This window comes from Strix aluco, chromosome 4, assembly GCF_031877795.1.
Source record: "Strix aluco isolate bStrAlu1 chromosome 4, bStrAlu1.hap1, whole genome shotgun sequence".
In the NCBI taxonomy this organism is placed as follows: domain Eukaryota; kingdom Metazoa; phylum Chordata; class Aves; order Strigiformes; family Strigidae; genus Strix; species Strix aluco.
In genome coordinates this window covers 107,828,793-107,851,182 of record NC_133934.1, presented here as the reverse complement: position 1 = coordinate 107,851,182, position 22,390 = coordinate 107,828,793, and the positions used below count along the sequence as shown (strand labels likewise).

The following is a 22,390-nucleotide window of genomic DNA, read 5'->3' as shown; positions in this document are numbered from 1 at the left end:
CCTGGTTCCCTGATTCCAGACCAGCTGCTGGGCACAGCTGTGCTCCAACAAAGGCACCAAAACCAGCAGGATTGCTGCAGGACTGTCATACTTCCCTAATTTCATCCGCATCTGGAAGAGGAAATCACAGTGCTTTTCTCACTCACTCCTGACACAGCTCAACAGAACACCACCAATCTAATTTAAAAAACCCACAATAAGAGATGGTCAATCTGAGAAGCTCCCAAGCTTCCACAGCTTTTAAACATGGCACTAGCACTTCCTCAACAAGGTACAAGGTTGCCAATACAAAGAATACAGGAATCTAGGTGCACAGTCACTTGTAAAACTCTTGGACAGAGCAGAGGACATCCTGTGAAAAATTAGACATGTGAAGAGATCAAGGCACAGAATTGCAAGTAATTCAGAGTCTGGCAACAAAGGGGTTTCTGTTTAATGGAAACAAGGGGATGTAAAAGCAGAGCAACTAGGCAGAGGACCAAAGTGCCTCACCAACACACTGCAGCTGTATGAACACATACGATGATATTTGCCATCTAAATCTTGAAGCGGGTTTTAGAATGTGAATTTCATATTCTTGTGGGCATTGAGCTCAAGGCTGCAGAAAGACCAAGGCTGCACCTAGGAGAGGGCACTGGTACATCCTCTACCTGGCATGTACTACCAGCTACCCGAACCAGAACATAAGGTACATTTTGGGATTTTACTCTAACAGTTGATGGGCCCCTAAACACTACACAGGGCAACCCTGAGGTTTGTCAGGATTTACTGCTTTTATGCATCAGAACCTAATGTATTTGCCAAAGATAAAGCAAAGTCCATGACAAAGCAGGAGAACTAAATGGTGCAAGTGAACTAAATGGTAGCCTATGTTTTTGTTGTTGTTTTGAGGTTTTATGCTGATAAGCAATATTTGGGATAACAGCTTGGCAGTCAGAAAAGCCTCTGTGATCCACCTGCCACAAAGCACTTACACTTACTTGCTTCTGATCATACACTGGGTAGAGAGAGTGAGTTTTACACTAGGCTCTCCTTTACCAGCAACCTGGAAAGATCTTGGACACGTGCTATGCTTTCCCATGCTTCTCTTTCTCATATGAGTTTCTGAATACCTCTTCTAATTGAGATTTGAGTTTGGGATTTGAAGTTTTCTGGCAACACCTTTTTCCTACAGTGTATTTGACAATACCTTCCTTAATGATGTTCTTTTCTCATCTGATACTGTAACATATGCTACAGAATATTGTTTCTAATTTGCCTAAACATGGAGCTTGTTCCACAATTCTTTAAGATCTAACAAAGAAGCTGAGATATCAAAATATAGTTATTCTTGCACAGTAAACTATTCTATCCTTCCTAATTCTGTATGAGTTATTATAATAAGTACCTAAAATAAGAATCAAACAAAATATACTTTGGGAATCAGTGTCTTCCGTATCTTATAGATTTATTCACGTTCTCACTAATTGGGAAAACATATCTGTCATTAGCAAGAAAAACTAGGTCTTTTGAAGTTGGAAGACATTTCCAGGTTTTCATTATTCTGAGATATATATATTTCACAGATCCATACAAACTAGAAACAGAAGAGCTGGCTAGATCATGCAGCTCCCTTCCCTCTTACAAAGCATATTTCATTAAAGCATATAGCAGCCTGGTCATACTCTGTTGTTTTAGCCATCCTATTTTCCAGTGTCTAACTGATGGGATTTCCATCCCTTCTCTAGGGTTCCTGCTATAGCAAAACAAAGCAAAAAGAAATACAGCTTGTTATTGGTGCTGTCTATGATAGTCACCATTTTCCTTTCTTAATTTAACCCAATATTCTACAGTTAGTGTCCTGTGAACTTCTTTAAATAATTCCCCTTCCTTGGGGAAGCAGTCCTCCCATCAGAGCTGATTCATCATCCTCCCCTCAGGTTATCATTTTACCAAATAATATGTACTGAACTCTTCTAATTTTTTTCCATAATTGCTCCCTTCAGTCTCCTGACTATATTTCAACTTTTTTTCCCATTTCTTTCATATAGTTGAGTTTCAGTCTAAGATGCTCAACAGCACTGTCTTTACACTTGGTTTGGGGGTTTTTTTTTAATAGGAAATAGCCATGGAAGCTTGTTAAGGGAATATACTTTTTACACTTACATTTCTTGAATATACATTTCTACTCATGTGACTAGGAATACTTCTCACTAGCACGCCTGTAGCTGAGTATCCAACATCACTTCATTAGTACACAATTTATCTGGTGAGGAGTTGATATTCAGGCTTATTATCTTGGCAAAGGTCAATGGGTAAAACTATTTAAGGCTCCCTTCTTGTCTGCTCTGTAAATCTCATATCACTATTGAGTTAAATACATTCAGCCAATCACTGACACACCATACAACATTTGTTTAGTGCTTCATAAAGGGCAATGAATAATTTTACCTTTTCAATGCCAAAGAAACTAGAAAGCTTTTTCCCCCTGAGTGGCTCAAGTACTATGGCATTTGATCTACAAAAGGTTGCTTGTATACCTCAAAAAAATCCAGCACTGTGTCTCAACAACCACATAAGGATTGCATCAGCATTGCAGGTATAGAAAAGTAGCAGAAGACAGAAAGTCACAGCTATTTTAAAAGAAAATCTCTGACCTTTAAGGATTTTTAATAAACATTGCAGGCCTAGGCAATGTTGTTCTTTTGGGGATATAAACTCAAATTATTAATACACAAAACCAAAAGCTGCCCACATTTCTGTACTGATGAAAAATAAAACACTATGTGCCAACTAGCAATAATAGGAAAATAAGTTAGATAACACAAAAATAAGTATCAATCACTAGGTCAGGTTTTCTACCTGTTCTCAGGGAAGGATGTTCATTAAGCTCAAGAAAAACTATGAAACAGAAGGTCAAAGATAAACAAAAAATAAAATTTTGCTGGTCTTCAAATATTCTCATCCTAGAATCTGAAGCTCTTAATGATTCATGATTTTTTCACCTTGCAACCCTTCTATTACTTAGGGAAGTCTCAAGTAGCTGGGGGTTTTTTGTACCTGGGGAAGATAAGGCACAGAAAAATGAACTTGTCTGTAGTGATATAAGCCAGAAAGAGAATCCCAAGGCATATCTATATTGTATATTTTTATGAAGCACTGAATTAGTGATGTCCCATATATGTCAAGGCTTGTTTTGTGAAAAGCCCCGATCAAATTTACTCATCAGACCAGCAGGGATGCTGAATTTACATGGCACAACTGTCAGGGCTCACACAGTTTATCTGCAGGTACTGCCACTAGAGCAGTCAGAAGACAGTCTTGCAGAGCAAACAGGACTGCACACCTGGTAGCACAGGGTGCTCTGTGCCCAATATACTGCAACACACCTTCTGAACAGCACCTGTGAGGGAGCTTTTCAGAGATTTCCAACTGATAGCATTCGTTGTGCTTTCACCCCTCGTCCAGGAGAAATCACTGTGTCTTTCACTCTCAGGTAACATTTCCTTAATGTTCATTTATTCCTTAAGTTAAGGCTTGAACAAGTTCAGTTTTGTCTTGTAAGCGTATCTTTACTAACTTCCTCTGTGTATTAGTTAGTTGGAGTCCCCTGGATTCTGGCCAGGCACACAGGGAATGATAGTTGAGCGAGTGCAATGCTGGATAAGAGAGAGGCTGACCCGTGGGGAGCTGTATGGTAATCAGCTTTTCATTACTGCATGGCTGAAAGGCCAAAGTGATCCATCAGTGCTCTTCTGAGTGGGAAAACAGGAGAGGAGGAGAAGATGAAGGAACTTAGGTTCTGATATGAATTATCTCTATCCTATCACAGTATATAAGTATTTATCTCTAGGAACTGCTAATCAAATATCCCAGGACTATATCACCATGTCTGTAGAGATCTGCAAGTATTATTTTAGAGACATCAGATAGCTTTTTCAAGGTGAAAAAAGTAGCTTAGTGACCTAAGAGTCTAATGACTAAATTATCTGATATCTTAGATTCAGACATTTAAATCCCAGTAAAGTAAATGCAACCCCCTCAGCCTGGGTTTGTGGCTAATTACTTTTATAATCTTGAATCTTACTGTAGATATCTTAATTGCTCTATATCACAGTTTCCCAAAAAACAAAATGATAATGGTATCTATCTCTTTTGAAAATACTCTGCATATATGCAAAAATGGCACTTGTTTGCATAGGATTATCATTTTGCCCCCTTATAAACAGTTTAATGTGGGTTTATTTGGCTTATTCCGATAACCCAAAGACAGGTAGAGAGGGTCAGCAACTTACTGGCTTTCTCCCAGCAGACCTTGTCTGTTTCTTGTAAGTTTGAAGGCTCCACCACGTGTTATCCGTATGCAAGGGTACAAAAATTCACCCAAACCCCCATCTCCTCCTTCTACAGAGAGAGGGGTAGTACTGTGAGATCTGGCAGGCCCCACATCACTATGGCAGAGAATAGCCTAAAATACATTGCCAATATGTAAAGACAGTCTCATCATCAGTGTCAGACAGGTTACAATTCATTGTCTGAACACTTCTATCTCACCTCAGTACTGAACACATCTCAGTTCCAAACACAAACAAGTTTAATGCCAGAACACCCATATCTTCCCTCCCAGTTGTATCTTGGTGGTGCTCCTTCCTGCCCCGAAGCCCTCCTAGGTAGCCTTCACCAAGAAATTGCTCAAGCATGTAACCCAGGAGCAAGGCTGAAGCAGGAAAAAACATAATACACAGCCACCTGCAGGCACCCAAACAGATGCTGAGTTACAGCTCTTGGCATGCACAATCTCTTCTGCACCTAAGAGGATACTCCCTTTCAAGAGAGAAGAAAGCTATGGGTGCCATAGAGTTTTAGTAGGATTTTGTTGATCAATGCTTTGATGGAGCACATTGATCAAGTAGATAGAGTATCCCTCCCTAATCTGAGCAATGGGGTGTCTTGGAAAAGCCAACTCTCAGCAGAAGGAACATGGCAGCTGTTTCAAAGCTGCTTCTCCTGTAGACTTACTGACTGAGGCTTGGCTGGTGGCACAGACTAGGGTATGAACTGTAGGCAGCACACACAAAGAAGGGTAAATGACCAGCATTTTAACATTTATGGCTTCTCTTGAGGGAAAAAACAGTGTAAAAGACAATAGATGGGCTCAGCAAATAGTCATCAGCCAGTAGGAAAAGACAAAAGAAAAGAGAAATCACCCAGTGTAAATCAACCTGGGGACAAATGGCTAAATGAGGATGCTGATTGCTAATCTACATCCTGTCACTCTGACTTTATAAGCAGGTTAGCTCAAGGGACCATGTGTGCAAAAGCAACCCCATAAAAGCACTGTCTTTCCCATTTTCATCTGTATTCACAGAGGACCAGGTTTCCACTTTATGGCTGCAATGTTCTTGTTTCTTCTGCAGGTCCATTAGAACTGTGCACATTGCACAGTCAATACCAATTCCAAACTACACTTTTCTGCCTTTTTTATTTGGACACAAGTCCTTGTGTCTGCTGGATTCATTACTCTTTGACATGGCTATTTGTGGTGTTCCTTTATGTTTTGCTTTTTTTTTTTAAAGCATCCCAAGTGCCTTTGACTTTAAACAAAAATTAAAAGATAAAGCAAACACAAAGTGAACCATTTAAAAAATAGCATGATAAATCATTTCTGTTCTTCTTTACTCTAATCCTTTTTGTTTTGCCTAATTGCTTTACCTGAAAAGGTTGCAGGCTATAAAATGACACAAGAAAAAGATACCAGCCTTTTGTTTGACAAAGCCCTATTCATTCCTTCCCTTGTCCCCTTTTCCCACATCCCAATAAATCTTCCAGGACATTCCTTCTTCTTCTGCATCAGACAGGAAAGTGAAATTTGATCAGACTGGAAGGTGAGGTGGCAGAAGGAACCCAGCAGGTTTAGGGAAATGGCATACAAGCATTTGAACAAGATTCAGAACTGTGATGTTGCTTCAGTAAAAAGAAGGGTGACAGATCACGACAGGAGTGAATCTCTATTCCGCTGAACCCTGGAGACTCTTCACTCCCTTCACCAAGGTGGCTAATGGCAGCTCCTTCACGCCGCAGTAGTGCTCCCAGCATCAGACTGGGACTGGTGAAAAGTGAACTGCCAACTATTACCTGTGCCTTACTTTATCCACATCCTCATCTCACTAGCCCTGTGTTCAACAAGAAGAAAAGCTGGAATTATTAAAAACACAGCTTTGAGGTGTTTACCTTGGCTGCAGTGCTAAATCATCCTCCAGTAACACTTGACAGGGAGGGAAGGGCTAGAATTCAGCACTGGTCAGTCGCCCCAAAAAGACAGAAGAATCAAATGCAAATGGAGAATAAAGGAAATTTACACAAGTTAGACATGAGAGCTGACCAGTGGAAATACAGTAGCAGTGACTTTTGGGGTTTACATCAAAAAGCCGGACTGAAACAGAAGAGAACTTCATTGGGGAGATGGCAACAAAATGGTGGAAACCTGGATGTTTCCATGACTAGGCACTGAATTGTTAGGCTTCCATATCTAGGAACCAGGTCCTGTACTACTGATGTTAGTGTAAGGAGTCTAGACCTTTTGAAATTTTTTAATATGTCAAGAGTCTTTTCTTTGACCTCATTTTTCTCTTCAGACACAAACTTTCATGACAGATTTTTTTTTTTTAAAAAAGGCAACAAAACTATAAAATATTTAAGATGGTTTGTGTATTCTTGCTTCCTTCTCACAAGCACATGTTTTTTGCCAGTCACTCGTTCAGGAGGAAATCTTGCCCTAACGTGTCAGATGATACATGCAGCATGAATTCCATTTTGTTCTGCTCAGCTCAAAACCCCTTGCTCTGTTCCCTGGGCTGGGTGCACTAAGCTGTCTCATGGCTCTTTCTGTCTTCAGCAGCCACACAAGCAACAGAGAGGAAATCAGAGCTACAGAAAAAAGAGTTGCTCCTTTCACCACTCTACTCTGCAGATCTACCAAAGACCAGGCAGGTCAGGAAGACTGACCTACCCTCTAATCTCAAATGCAAATACCCCTCCAAGAGACAAATAAGGTATCTAAAGGATAGCTACTCTGTATATATTTCTCATTCTGAGCACAAGCCTAGGACTCCCAGAGCTGTCAATCTAACACGCTTTTCAGCTGAGGGCTGAATTGTCATTTTCCATTTTTACTCATTTAATGAAAGGTAGCAGATAAAAAATCACCATTTAAAATACTGTATTTTTCTTTTCTCAGCAGTTTGAAATGGGGCCCGTGGGTATTGGGGTAGTCAGACTTAAAAGTCTGATTCCAGATGACTCTGAATTCTAAACTCTGGTGCTTTGACACAATTTCCAACAGTAATCCCCCCTCCAACCTGCCCTGTCCTTCTGCTCCCTTTAGCGGTATCACAACATGAAGGATTACAATTCTTACTTGTTCAGAAATGGAGAAATGTTAAGTTTCTTACAAGAACACAAGATTAGGATGGTAGAAGACCCCTACCCAAAGGGCCCAGGCTGACCACAAGAGGACCTTGTCTTAACAGGCAGAACGTCAGCAGTTAACAGCTGTAGACCATGAAAAATGGAAGCATCGTGACACCAACAACACTTATTATGAGGATGCTTTTCTTGTACATCCTCCCTGCTGCTGTGTCTCTTCAGTGGGATGACTTTTGCATTAATGTGATGGATATCTCCTGAGTTTCACATTTTACCTATCCACCTACTCACCACCTATAATCATCACAAACGAGGAAGTAACTCTGAAACTTGTATTAACATTTGATTTATCAGGATACAGTTTCTCTCTTCTACATTTTATCTCCCAGTTTTAACCTTCTGGTTCTCAATTACCCAGGAAAAAAAAATGAGAATGCTGGTAAGGAAGCAAATGAAGACAATAAAAATGATGTTTCCTTTACTCAGTCTCAGACCTTTTATCAGAGTGAGTGAGAACGGTCTCCCTCTGGAGAGCCATACCTTGGAATCTGGTGGCAGCAGATTCACCAGGACCATCCTGTGAGCTATTCTGTGGATTAACTGCATATGACAAAAGGCAGACAAACCAAGCAGATCTGGGTGAGTCAATATACACCACCAAGTAGGACCTTTCCATGCTTGTGGAGATGGCTGTGCTTTTGCATATCCTTTCCATATCACATAATAGCCTCATCCAATCAATCAAAGTGTCCAAGGGACGACTGCTTATCTCCACATGGAGACAGAGTCAATTAAGGGAGCATCATGAATGCCAAGTCTTTCCTCTCCCCATGAGATGAATAGAGAAGAAGAAATGAGACAGAAAATACACTGCCAGTGTCTGCCTTTCAGCTTGATGGCTTTGACTGGGCAAAGTAGAGAGATAGAGAAAGCTAATTTCACAGATAACATCTCCAAGTCTATATGGTAATTTTAAATATTGGAAATAATTTTTCATGACAAATGAATCTACTTCATCCTGGCCTCTTCCATCAAGATATTCCCATTAACTGTAGGGTCAATTGGGAGTCTCAGCAGAAACATAAACTGGTCTGATTCGAGGGTATGGAAAGGAAGAGGGGTATGAAGCTGCAGGGACTGAGATCAGCCACTGAGCAATAAGAGACTCAAAGATAGCATGTAGTCTGAAGCAACTCTTGCACCCAGCGTCATCAGTTCATCTCTAGACACCTGACAGATCACAATAGACATGGTGCATACTCAAAGTAAACAAGCCCATTCTGCATCAATACACGTGACATGCCATTATATATCTTGCTGGGAGTTACTTGGAAAACCTAGGGTGAGAAAGTGAAAAAGTACTTCCTTTCTTCATGGTGACTTATCACTTTGGATGATCCAAGTTTTAGTAAATTCTACCTTCCCCTGATACAGTGTGGTTCAGGCAAAAGTGACCTTCTGTGACAAGTTGTCCTCTAATCTGAGAGTTATCTGAGCAGCATTGTGCCTTGCTTATAGATAGGGTATATTTTGTGCCTTGCATTAAGGAGAAGCCATTGTTCTGAGCTGCCATTTATAAACCAGCAGATAAACAAATACGACACTGTGATATTAGTCCTGTAGAAGAGGCCTATACTAACAAAAGTATAAGATGCTAAAAAGCATTAACCAAATGTTCTTAGTCATCTACCCATCAACATCTTTTTTTGTTGTTCAAGTGCTCTTTACAGGAGCTGACAGTAGCACAAAATCTAATACAGCTTTGGATAATCACATTTCTTGAACTGGGAGGACCTTGTGAAAGCTAAACTCAGCAATAAACAGCCAGAAACACAGAAGTTTAGAGAAAAACAGCAGAAATTATCTTCTTCAGTGCTATCAATTACCATATTCAGATGAGATAAAGAGCACCTGGAGTACTAACAAATTCACATGCAGCATGGAAGGCAGGATTTGCCTTAAATATCAAGAGCATATAATGATGGAGACAGGATGAAGAAACAGGAAAGAACACACAGATAAAAAAAATCATACCCATGTCATTATAAAATATAGGAGACGATCAGTTGATTTTTATATGGTCTCAGATTTTCCAGCTGCTCAGCAGATGCTGTTGGAAATTGTCACATCAATGAGACTCTTCGAAGTTAAAGTTCAACAGCCTAAAGACCATGAAATGATCTTTTCCCAAAAAGATATAATCACCCTGACTGCAGAATTAACTGCACACTCTTCTGTACTGAGAGTATCACACAGGCATTACAAGGCAACAAATGCTATCACTTGTCCTGGAAACAATATGTGTTCAGAGTGGCTTTTGACTGAATATATACATCCATGGACAATAAAGTTATGATGAGTGGAAAGGATCACAGTATAAATCCACAGAAGCGAGAGACTCTGAAATTCTTCCTTCCCTTACAAGCCCCACCTTGGCTGCACTGTCCTTACTGGAGTTAGCACAACATCTCATGAGCATCTTGGGATTGTTTGGATGTTAGAACACAAGTTACCACGTGGAAAGCAAGGAAAGGATGCAGGGATGGAGGATGCATAAAAGCCTAATACAGTAGAATAATCCATCACTTATGCAACCAGCAGTAGCCCTCTGCTCTGACACCCAGTCATTAGGGAGAGATACAAGGGAGCTACGCACAGAAAGCCCAGGCCTGCGTTTCTTGAGCAGAAGAATTGTGTACAGCATATACCAGAGTAGTAGCTGCTTGGCCAGCCACAGGTGTTACAAATGGATTGATGGCAAGTGAGAAAACGAACTTCTCACACAAATGCCCTTAGCAAAACCTAACGTGCCTCAGATCATGTTTAATGGAGACTTTACTATAAAATTAGTGAGGAACAAATTAAAATGGGTGTGAAGGGACTGCGTGAACTCTTTTTCTAAATTCAGATGGAATATTTTTTTTCTGCAGTTTGGAGACATTCTGGGAAATCATACAATAGGGACCTATCTCGTACTAGCAAGTCAATGAACACATGAACTCTACAACAGACCTTCTGATTTCTAACACCTTTCACTTTATCTCATGTAATCATAAAAATTATTCTGATGTTTTGACTTTCCTAAAGTCTTTGAATATTCAAGATCCACCAGGGATTAAAAGCATTAAAACACTGCAGCAAAGGCTTTTCTCCTAATGTGTCCAGCACCCCTGGGAACCATCAGTCCTATAAGAAAATCTATTCTCAGCATTTATCTAGCATTACACTGCAGAATCAGGTCTGGACAGTCCAAAAAGCGTCACCACAGTTGAGGCTTTTTAAACAAACCTTCAAATACGTAATCATCATCAAACATCTTCACTAAAATAAAAATCTATGCTGCTACCTGTGCTTGAGACAGCAAAGCATGTAGCACTTAAACCATGTAGTAAATGATTTTGTAACATTTCTTATTACCAGTAATTTTACATTTCTGTTTATTGCGTACATAGTGGGCAGATGTGTGTGGTCATTAAACTGTTCTTAACAAACATTGCTATAAAGGTACTTGGCAGATAATAAAATGTGTAGCCCTATGCTCAACATCAGCATTTCCAACAGCAGGTACATTGCTGTTCACAAACAGTATGCCACAAAACACAGAAAACGTCTGGTTTGCTCAGGGTGTTAACTGTCCATCTGTGAGCAAACCCAAACAGGAAGGGACACTGGTTCCAGCCCTTGGGAGGAGAACTGGAGTGAGATATCTCTGTCTTGCTGCAATGAACACTGGGTACAGCTCAGCAAAGGGAAAGGGATGCAACAAGACTTTTTTTCTTTTTCTTACCTGGAAAGGACTCAGGCTATGTCCAGTTCTAAGCAATTAACTTCGAAGGTTTAAAATCTAAACATCAGTCTTAAATGGCCAGAAGTCTCATACCAAGCTGCATTTTCTAATCTTATCAGTATATAACTCTTCATAAAAAAAAAAAAAAAACCAACACAACTCACCTCCAATCAAGGCAATTAAGTAGGAAAAAGCATTAAAAAGTGAGTGATCAACAATATTCGATTTTCATTGGCCTAAATAGATCTCATTTTCAGTTATCTTTTGCTTTGTGTCCTTCCTCAGCTTTTGCTCTCTGCAGTCCTTCTCACAGTGTTTCAGTAGAAGGAAAGCATGCAGAGAGCTTTTGGGATCCACAGAACAGACCTCATGCACCTTTTTGAGTCCATGGCACTTTCACTGCAGCTACAGAAAATATCTAATGTGAATACAAAACACATTGCCCTCCTCCTGCTTGTTTAATGCCAGGGCTTTGGGGTCTTTTTCAGGAAAGTCCGCAGGTTGTGAGGATGAACTTTGTTATCACAGCAAAGAAGCACATTGTCCTCCATGAGTTAGATCCCAACTCCTACCTCTAAAACCTTAGGTGTAATTAACAGGGGCTGCAGCGACCTGATGCTGCAACTGATGTCAAATACTAACAAATTAGAAGCCAAAGGGTATAGAAGACTTTAAATACTTAAAAACCACTAAAGATCCTTCACAGTAGCTGCAGCAACCCACCCTTCCTACTCTCCTACATGTCTGTAACAGTCATCCATCTCTTCTTGATGACAAGACTTTGCAATTCACCCTAATTTCTACCGGGTTCAGTATGAGAAGGTAGTTCACATGCAACAGGAGGAAGCTCCTACCCATTGCGTTGGAGGCTCCTTTTTGTCAATTCTCCCAAAGTCTGCCCTTTGTCTTATGACCAGAAAGCATTTGTGAAACATTCACATGGGCTTTCAGATATTTTATGTTCTTTATTTCAAACTAACTAGCAAAACAGCAGACCTGTTGGAACAAGGTACTTTAGAACAGAGAAGATGCACTGCAGACACTTGTCTGATACTCCTTTCTAAAACCTTAGGATGCAAGAATGACTAAATACTACCAAGACTACAAACTACAAGGTTTTTTTCCCTAACACCCAGCACTCCACAACCCAAAACCTAGCAAACTCAGTACAAAGCCTCAATATGTACTTACGACCATAATTTCCATCACAAATCCACTCCGCTGTGCCTGTCATTCATTTCAGAGACACTCAAAAACTGCCTTTAAGTTTAGGAGTCTTTCTGGCATGATTAAATCTTGCTCTCCACCACACATACTCTAATCAAATATAGCAGGAGTGCAGGAGAGTTCAGGGAGCAGGGGGAAGCAAGATCATTACCATATTACAAGGCACTCAGAGCATCACTTGCAGGAGGGATTGTGTCCTGTCTGTTAGCGCTTTTTTTAATTTTCTTTGCTTTATGCCCCCACCCCAAACAAGACACCCTCTTTTTTCTCAGTCTGGTAGCCTTGGCAGTTTGGCACTGTCAGTTCCTCCACAGCACAGTTACCTTCTGGAGTGCAGCAATGCTGAATTATCAGACCAGAGTCTCCACAAAATCAATAAAATGAGATAGGCAAATCAACAAAAGAAGGCAAGCAGATCGTGTTGCTCTGAATTTCTCCTGAGAAGCAACTACCTCCCTCCACAGCGAATGTAGACATTTAGCACAGGTCCTCATTGCCAGGCTTCTACTTTTTAATCTTAGAGTATTTATCTGAGGCATCTAAAGAAGGAGGTCACAAAATACTACTTTAATTAAGTTCATGCCATTTGAAAAGCCAGCAGTCTTATTTCCTAGTGTGGTGGGCCGCCACATCACCACTCCCTTCCAACAGCTACTGTGGAATCTCTGAAGTTTCAGAAACTTGTCCAAATGCTGCTATGTTTATAGCAGCTCCTTATTTTTAACAGTGGCTTGAAAAGGCTCTTCTCACACATGATTTCCCATTTGTCACACTGAGTCAGACTGGGTAGTAGAAAACCATTATGGAAAGATGATTGGGAAGCTCAAGGATTTAAGAAAATAAATAACTAATGGGTGTGTTACCTGGTCAGCACAGCCTCTGGTGGAAGGTGTGAAATGGGGACCACACCTAGCTAATTGCCAGCATTTGCTGCTGCCTTTGCTTAGCCTCATAGCCTGGCCCTGAGCACTTCTGGCCCATAAATTCCACTGCACTTTCATCTCCTCTCCCTTCTGTGTCACCTGCCACTGGCTACAGAGCTGGAGAGAAACACAATCTCACAAACAGACCAAGTGAAATTTACGAAGATTGAGGAGAATCTTATCTAGGTGAAGTACTTTGTCTCAGCTTTCTGAGGATCTAACACTTATGTCCATTCACTCTAGTTTCTATGGCAAGGACTTGAATGTAAGTATACCTGGTAGAAGCCTTCATGATTTGTCTCCCAAGAATATTCTTTCCTAGTTAGTACAGGAAAAACATACAGTTACCAAAAGGACTAGAACAGTCCTACCAGCACTTTTGACTCCCTGACATGCTCCTGCTTGGGTGGGAATCATATCAGACATGAACTGGTCTTTGCCATGTCTCACCCCATCTCTTCTATGCAATTTCAATTACCCCAAGGAGAGACTGTGTTACCCTTAGAAGCTGACACTTTAAGACTGAAAACACCTTTGTCTGCTTACATAACTGCCAATACTTAATGACCAATTAGATACCGGAATTGTAAGAATGAACTTGAGGCTTTGGCAGCAGTTCTCCATTCTGTGCCCTATCAAATATTAGATATAGGTGACATACTGAATACTGTGTATTTGTATTGTTTCACCATAAATAAAAAGAACCCAAACCTCTTTTATGACAACAATCCATTTCCTTTTCAAGTCCCTTTTAAACATATAACAGTCCTTCATACGGCAAAGTACAAAATGTATGAGAAATTCAGCATTATAAATGTAGAAATGCTATACCTGGAAAGTGGAAAATCGACTTTACTATCAACAACACATGAATCATCTGCTTCTCTCCGTGGAGTTGTACGTATGTCTTTTGTATTTTTAGTACCTTAACTAAACATTAAGTATGTCTTTTGCTTTGTGATAGTGATTTTCCTGGTAGCCAACAGGCATGGAAGATTCTTTATTCTAGGCTCCCCTGTCTCTTAACCCTTTACCCTACATCTTGGGCTGCAAACCCCTTCCAAGAGTTACAGTCCTCTCTTTTATCAGGACAGAAATCTAGGGACTGAGTAAAGTGGGAGAGACAGCCCTTCTCAGATAACAGATGGCAGACTGGTAAAGTGGGTCAGTAGCTGTCTCTTATTAAAAGAGCTAGCCTGCTCCTTCTTCATTCCTCCCCTTACACACCAGCCTGGCTCCCCTGGTCCTGTGGCAGCTCTTTAGTCACTATGCAGAAGTGCCACTGTGGCGTGGTAGCATCTCTCACTGTGATCTCCTTCCCAGTCTCCATTTCAACTTTTCTTCTTCCAGCAGTATTTGGATCATAGGCCAGCTGAAGTCAGGACTTGCAATAATCCTTGAGTGTCAGATCATGACAATTAAAAATATCATCTGTAGCCTGCAATACTTTTGTTCATGGAGGTAAAATCACTGTGCACTAATGCAGTCATCTGCTAGCAAGTACTTGTATCAGAGCAGTATAAGACTGCTATGTAACATCACAATAAAAGTTGTGGAGTCAAATACACTTCATTTTCCACAACTTTTTTTGTGTATCCAGTCTACAAATATTTATTCCCTGCAAGCTGCCTCTCATCTTGCCAAGGAACCTCAGGCGTGAAAGCCACATTTTGCCTGACATTGGGTCTAAACCAGTAAGGGGTCTGTAATTTCTAGTTATAGACAAAATGGGTTTCCCAGGATTAGGAAATTGCATTTTTTATCTTGTCCTGAACTACAACATCATTGTTTTGTTAACCTTAAATACGCTCTGATTCTAACACATATTTATTAGGACCTGAAGTTCCCACACTGCTAGACATGCATTCATACATGTAACTTTCTTATTCACACTGATGCTGGCCAGAGCCTGGCCAAGTTATGGATCTCAGGCCAGACTTGAGATTCATTTCTCTTAGAATAAATAAAATAAAATGTTTACATGCCCTTAACCTATTCATTTCTTTTCACTGATAATAATCATTAATTGTTGAGTAAAAACCAACGCTATAGATATCTAAAGGGACATGAGATGAATCCCGTTCTTTATGTCATTGGTTAGCTTTGGATTCTCTTCTGAGAGCCAGGTCCAGGAGAGGGACATGAGATGAATCCTGTTCTTTATGTCATTGGTTAGCTTTGGATTCTCTTCTGAGCCAGGTCCAGGAGAGGGACATGAGACAGAGTCCATAAAGTCCTGAATCTCAGAGCTGGTCACTCCTAATACTAAATAAAGACCAAGGGCAAGCATAACCGCAATTTTGTGGGGGAAAAATACATTTATGGTAGCACTTCTTTTTATGTCTGTCCAAAACCATACAACAATCGGCCAAAACAATTCCCAAGGCTGTGTCTGATAAAACCTCTGTTGGTTTCCAGAATCTTCTAATCCAGGTTAGATCCAGAATCCAGATAAAAGAGGATTGCTGAGCTGATGTTGGCATAGTCAACGTCCATGAACCTTACATTTTCACTCCTGTCCTCACAGCACGGATGGCAGTGTTGATGCTTCAGCTGTTTTAAGGACTACTGGCAATTAACTACTATTGCTGCTTAGGGCAGGATGCTACAAATTGCTGGCTGTGAGAAGCTTTACAAATGATCATAGATCTTGTGCTGTAAAACCTAAAGACCCCATTCGGTCTGTAGGAAGAGTTTTGGTCATTAACAAAAACTTCCTGCAAAGAAGAAAATCCTCTGGAGGGTGAATGAATCACAAATCTCAATTCTGCCTACTATGTTCTGCACCGTACTTAACTTTCATGTTCTTTCTCATAGAGGCGTGGTACTATGATCAATACTAAAAAATGCATATGGAGAACACTGAGTGGGAAAGAAGCTTCCCTAATATTTATGGCAGAAGCTCAAAAATATCCAAATTTCCAATTCTAAGACCCATGCTATAACCATTAGGCCATGGTGCCAAGGAAGGTTATAGAAAGAAGGGGCTAAACGCCCTAAGAGTCTGCTAATGGTTTACAGTTAATTCTTGGGTGTACTATGAGCACAGTTCAGCCAGAATGCAGTGCTAATGGCCAAATATTAGCAGAAAGATTGGTTTCAATACAAGAAAATACCCTTTAGGGAGTATTTTCTTTTCTAAGTGATCTTAGCCCTTTTCTTTTAAACCACTCACCTACCTCATCTGATGGTGGCACCAGCACAATAAGGATAACAACAATTAATGGAACCACCTGGTATTTGAGAATTATATAGCTCAGGTATCTTACATTAGTAAATTCCTTTCCATGTGGCCTAGAACACATACGTTTTGTCTGCCTGTACCAGCATTACTTGTGCCTCATATCTCCAATCATGTGTCTTTAAATCACCAGTCAAAATGAGTAAGAATAAGATGTGGAGAATCTCCCACCATCTCCTACAGATTTGCTTTATCAGAGGTGAACTTGGTGACATGTTGTTGTTAACACTATCTGATTAGCCAGCTTTACCCATAAATAGCCATCAAGGAAATCCTACCATGCAAAAAAGAGGAAGACTACACAGAACTGGGATACATCATGTGTCCCATGGAACTCCAGTTCACACTTGGTATTGTTTCCAGTAATTTGCCTGAGAGTTCTCACATGCAGCAGCATTTTCTGCCTTAGGAGACAAACCATACTCAGCCAAAGAAACTCTGAAACCTGAAGACAAGGTCATCTTGAGAAGGCTTAGGGAGTGAAGTGGCAGATGAAGAAGGTAAGCTCATGAAATGCAGGTGGAAAAGACTAGAAGGAAACGATCAGCAAAGAAAGCTTTCCTGGTGTGGGGACTGGAACTTAGCATCAGGAAGGCCAACAAGGGCTCGGGAAGGTCTCATGCAAACACTGGATTTTGTTCTATCTCCTGCACACCTTCAGCTCTGTGTAACTGAGGTCAGAAAACTCAGCTTACCTCGCTCACATGTTCTACCCCAATAGCCGGTGCCAGTGCAGTCACAAATGAAGCGGTTCCAGCCATCCTTGCAGACTGCATTATTCTTACACGGGTAGCTGTCGCACTGCTTGGTGCTGAGGCGGGAGCAGGAGGACTTGACTCCTGCAGCATTCTGCGCCTCTGCCAGCTGCCGGATGTTCTTGCTTCTTCCATCGATGAACAAGTCTCGGATACAGCCAACGTAGCCATAGTTCAGCATTGCTGTCCAGAGCTCTGTGGGAAGGATGAGTCCTGCCCGGTTCTCAGGAAGCCCACCAAGGTACATGTCACCTTCCAGATCTAGGATCTCACTCTCCCCACTAGCGGTGAACGGTGTGCGTCTGCTGTTCACTGATATAGTACCTAAATGAGGAGGATAAGGAAACATCAACACTTTCACTTACAGCCTCAGTCTAGTTCATTTTTTTCCAATAACTGAGTGAGATTTAATGTTCAGTGCAGGAGAGTGAAGATTCTTCCCTACCCAAACGCACTCCTAACAGAGACAGTGTCTCCCACACAGCTCCCTTTCCTCTTGAACCACAGGCCATAAGTACTTCCATTTGGTGACTGATCATCATGTGTCTGTATCCCAACTTGCATTATAAGGTCACAAGCATAACAATGCAATGGCTAAATAATAATATGTAAAAACTGAGCATTATTCAATGGTATTCATCCAGCAAAGCAAAGACTTACTGAGAACATACAGGAGTTTCATGGTATCGTGACTGGAGAGAAAAAAGATAAGCAAAAGTATATTACTTTACACTACATGGCTCTTCCAGAAAACACCTCATCGATACCTCCAAAGCTAGACCTGGATGATGGAACTAAATAGACCCTCATGAAGTTTGTAGATGACATCAAACTGGGAAGAATGGTTGATGCATTGGAGGAAGCACAGGGCTACCATTCAAAGAAATCTTTACAAGGTGGAGCAAAGGACTGATAGAAATGTTTGATGTAAATCAACAACAATAAATACAAAGTCCTACACCTGGGGCAGAATAACCTCACACACAAGTACAGGCTGGAGACCAGCTGGCTAAGGAGCAACTCTGCAGAAAAGGACCTGGGGATATGGTGGACAACAATTTGAACATGAGTCAGCAGTGTGCATTTGCAATGATAAGAGACATTGATCACAGGTTGCAGCAAGGGAAACTCCAACTCCACAAAAAGGCATATTTTTCACCATGAGTGTGGTCAAACATGGGCACAGAAACCTCAGAGAGGTTGTGGAATCACCATCCTGAAGGTATTCAAAATACAGCTGGACACAACCCTGAAGAAAGCCTAGATTTCAGCAGAGTTTGGACTAGAAATCTCCAGAAGTTTGTTCCAAAATATATTATTCTATGGTTTTACAAAAAAAGTTAAGTATTCTAACTTCCATTTTACAAACAGGAAAATTGAAGTAGAGAAAGACAAAGGTTATATCTGAAGAACGGTTATTGTTAAAACTGTAGTAGCTTCCATATGCTCCAAGCAAGATACAGGCATACTGCACTGAGGCCGCTCCTATATATTTCAAGAAACTGTCCCAGCACATAAAATAATGAGAACATATAATACAGAAATATAATCAGAACACATGAAACAGGTGCAGAGAAGTGAAGTGACTTGTTTAAGGTTAGACAGTGCATCCAAGGAAAACAGGGAACATAATGCAGGTCTCACATTCCAGAGCAGTGTACTCTTCAGAAGAGCATTCAGCAGCTTTCGTGATAGGGACATCCGCCCACCAGACACTCAGCTAAAATCATCAATTCACCCTCCCTAGCTATAAATCATTGCATCCAATTGCCTTGTCATTAAGATAGTCTGTCCTCAGAGACAACTATCCAAGCTTTAAGATTAATTCCACATCATTGCATTTTTATCATACACCCCTATGACAAGGGGGGAGAGTAGTTAATAGCTCTATTTTGTGTCTCTGTGAGAAAGTGCAGTCTTGTACACATGGTTTTTCTTCAGTTGCAATAGGTGTCTTCTTAGAGAACAGCACGTATGACACAGACACAAGTTATTTCATGTGTGTGATGTTCAGAAATAATTTAGAAATAATGTCAGAGGCAGAAGAATGCCAGAAGCAACAGAAGCATTGCAAATTAAAGGCTCAAAGAGAACCATAGTTATTTGATGAATCATTATGTAAAAACAAGCTCCACAACCTCAGACATTTTTCCTTTTACTAAGTAAGACAAGAGAAGATGTGACAATACACCTACAGTTGTAAAGGCAACGTGTCACAGAGTCACAGGATCACAGCCCTGCTGCCAGCATCTCTGCTGTTACTCCTCAAAAGCAGCATGTGGAGTACATATTACTCAAAAGACTAGAACAAACCAAAATATTGGAGGGCTGAGCTCCAGACAGCTGCTACTATGGAGAAAACAAACATCACCTGCAAAAGGTAAAGAAACCCCCCAAAAGAGAAGAAATACTGGTTACCAAGGAGAAGTGTAAAACCTGGAGAGAGAGCATGAGATAATGAAAAGAAACAGGCTAGTCAGAAGCCTAAACTTTCTGCCAGTGTTTTGTACTCTGCAACTGTTCCTGTAAGGAGATGGTACTACCTCAGATGCACAGCACTTTTAAGACCAAGCTGCTGAGATGAAGAAACTCTGAACTGACCCTAGGAAGGAGCAGTCATATGAGCTGACTTTTTTTTTTTTTTTCCCAAATCCCACATTTGCAACCTTGTTTAGGTAGATCAAATGCCATCTTGAGACATCAGAAGTATCTAAACACCCTCTTTCCAGTCCCTTAGGCACTTTGTGCAGGGTTAAAGAACAAAGAGACCAAAAGACCCCAGTTACTAAGGGCAGAGCTGATATACAAAGCAGTGCACTGATGCAACTGTAGACCAAACCTTCCAGTAAGATTTTTAGTGTCTGAGTGGGTGGGACAACACACGTATTCTGTAGCTGATGACCAGCCAAAAACATTTTCTTGTGTACATGCTTAGTGTTTCCCAGCTAGAAACAGTGACAGGTTTTGTGGACACTCTGTAGGAGCCTTCCCCAAGGGCAGAAAGTTTACAGGTGTCCATGTCCACACTGTCAGCTTCTGTCAGAGTAGAGAGAAAAAGCTTTTGTTGGTCTGGCAGCCAGCACAGACCAAAGCATACACAAAGCCTAAGGGGACTAAAGGTGCCAGAGGTTATTTGAGCATGACGACCATGCTTCCCCAGCATTTGTGCTGCTGCACTAGTACATTGAAGTAGTGAGTATTTGGATTTTTAGGCTATTTTACTAAGCTCAGTAGAGCCTAAAGTTCTGGACTGTTACAGAAATGGGAAGAAGAAAGGGAGAGATGACATCTAATAAAAGCCTGGCTGCTTTAGTAATGAAGATCAGAACCTCTAGGTCACTAGCTCATTAAACCCAAATGGCTGTTTTGTAGCCTACATTAGTAAGTTCATTATTCAGTTCAGTTTCTGGATTAAAAAAAAAAAAAAAAAGAAATCTCCAAGGTATAACCATTCTCTGGTTTGCATGTGGGAGAAAAGCCAAGTACTAAACAAGAAGAGATCCTGAACTTCCTTCTCACACCTACCAAAAGTACCACTGCATAAGAGTGGTTGATGCTTGCTAAAGGTATGGTCTGAAGAAGTCGATGCCAGTACAAATGTGTTCATTCTTGTTGAGCAAGGTGATTTTGATTCAAAATCTGTTATCTCTGATCAGCGTCCAGAACATCACAAACCTCCCTGCCAAGTGACAAACAAGTCAGTCCTACAGTTTCATTCACCAAGTAGCCATGCCGTCTGCCACATCCTCCTAGTCCAAATGAACGTGTGTCCCTCTGCCTAGGTTTTTACAAACTTTCTGAGCAGAGAGCTTAATATCATTTCTGTTTCTTGTCCTCCTGCAGCTGCCTCTCCAGGGACCAGACAGTCCCCAAGTGAGCAAGCAAAACTGAAGGCAGTACTGAATGCAACTAATTGAGTTTATCCTTGGAAGTTAATTAAATTTTAGCAATTCTAAAGAAATCAAAGCTCCATTTATTTATTTATGGCTTCCTTTATAAAATGTTCCTATCAATGTCTTTAGGAGATAGGAATATATAACCACACATACTAAGTCCTAGTAGAGCACCATGCCAAATACAGAGAAACTCCTCACATCATCAAAGAAAAAACTAGCTTCAGGCAAAGACCTGTTCAAACAGCTAGACTTTGCATGGTATCTGGAAGTCAGCTCTTTTGAAAACTCGAGGGAACCAAATTCTAGCACTGTGTTCTCTTTACTGATGGCATTCAGCAACTGGAAGCATAAAATTAGGGACCTAAAGATATCATCTGGAGATCACCAGACAAATCCCAAATCCACTTGCAAATGTAAGAAAAATTCCCTTTGAAGGGACATACGGCCAGGCTTTGAGATCCCAGCGGTTCAGGAAGAATTCAAGTACAATTGTTCACATATTCTCAAGACAAAGTTACAGTATTTGATCATTTTGTTTCCTTACACAATTTCAGAGTACATCATGAGCATCTTAGCTTGATATCCAGCACTAGAAACAAACAAAATAACCTCTTGGTATTGCATGGTAGGTATATTATTAGAAATAAACTAAACCACATTTTTGAAAATGAGAAGCTGTGAGGAAATGAATGCTAACTCAGATGTTAAGGCTAGAATTTGGCATCATAGGGAAAGTAAAGAAACGTAACTGAAAACTACAAGATACTGAAGCAAACAGAATAGGATGAAAATGTTGATTCGCTGCATAATTTTGTCACTGGTTGTGCCCATTACTTTTATTTTCCTCATGACAAGATCCCAAACCCCTGCTCTTTGAAGACACAAGATCCAGGAGAAGATGGTTATATTAGGTCACAGCAGTAAGTTTTCATTTGGTTTCTACTAAGTTTCTTTTTGAACGGAAACCCAAAGTAGATCAGTGAGAATTCTCATACCAAGAACAAAATAATAATGGTTCTGAAGGATATTAAACCTTACCATGGCTTACAAAAGTCATCACTATAATTATGTATGTAATTGCAAAGATAGGTCCAGAATATCTGAAGATTGTGAATAAAATATTAATAGACTGCCTCTGTGATGTGCTATCTGAAGTT

General features: G+C 40.6%; 1 protein-coding gene across 1 annotated transcript in view; it reads right to left on the bottom strand.

The window, feature by feature from the left end:
* NRXN3 (neurexin 3) overlaps positions 1-22,390 on the bottom strand; it is a 1,036,510-nt gene that overhangs the window by 694,313 nt on the left and 319,807 nt on the right. Inside the window, exon 9 of the mRNA XM_074824849.1 lies at positions 17,278-17,661. Coding sequence (XP_074680950.1) covers positions 17,278-17,661 — 384 coding nt within the window. The remainder of the gene's footprint in view (positions 1-17,277; positions 17,662-22,390) is intronic.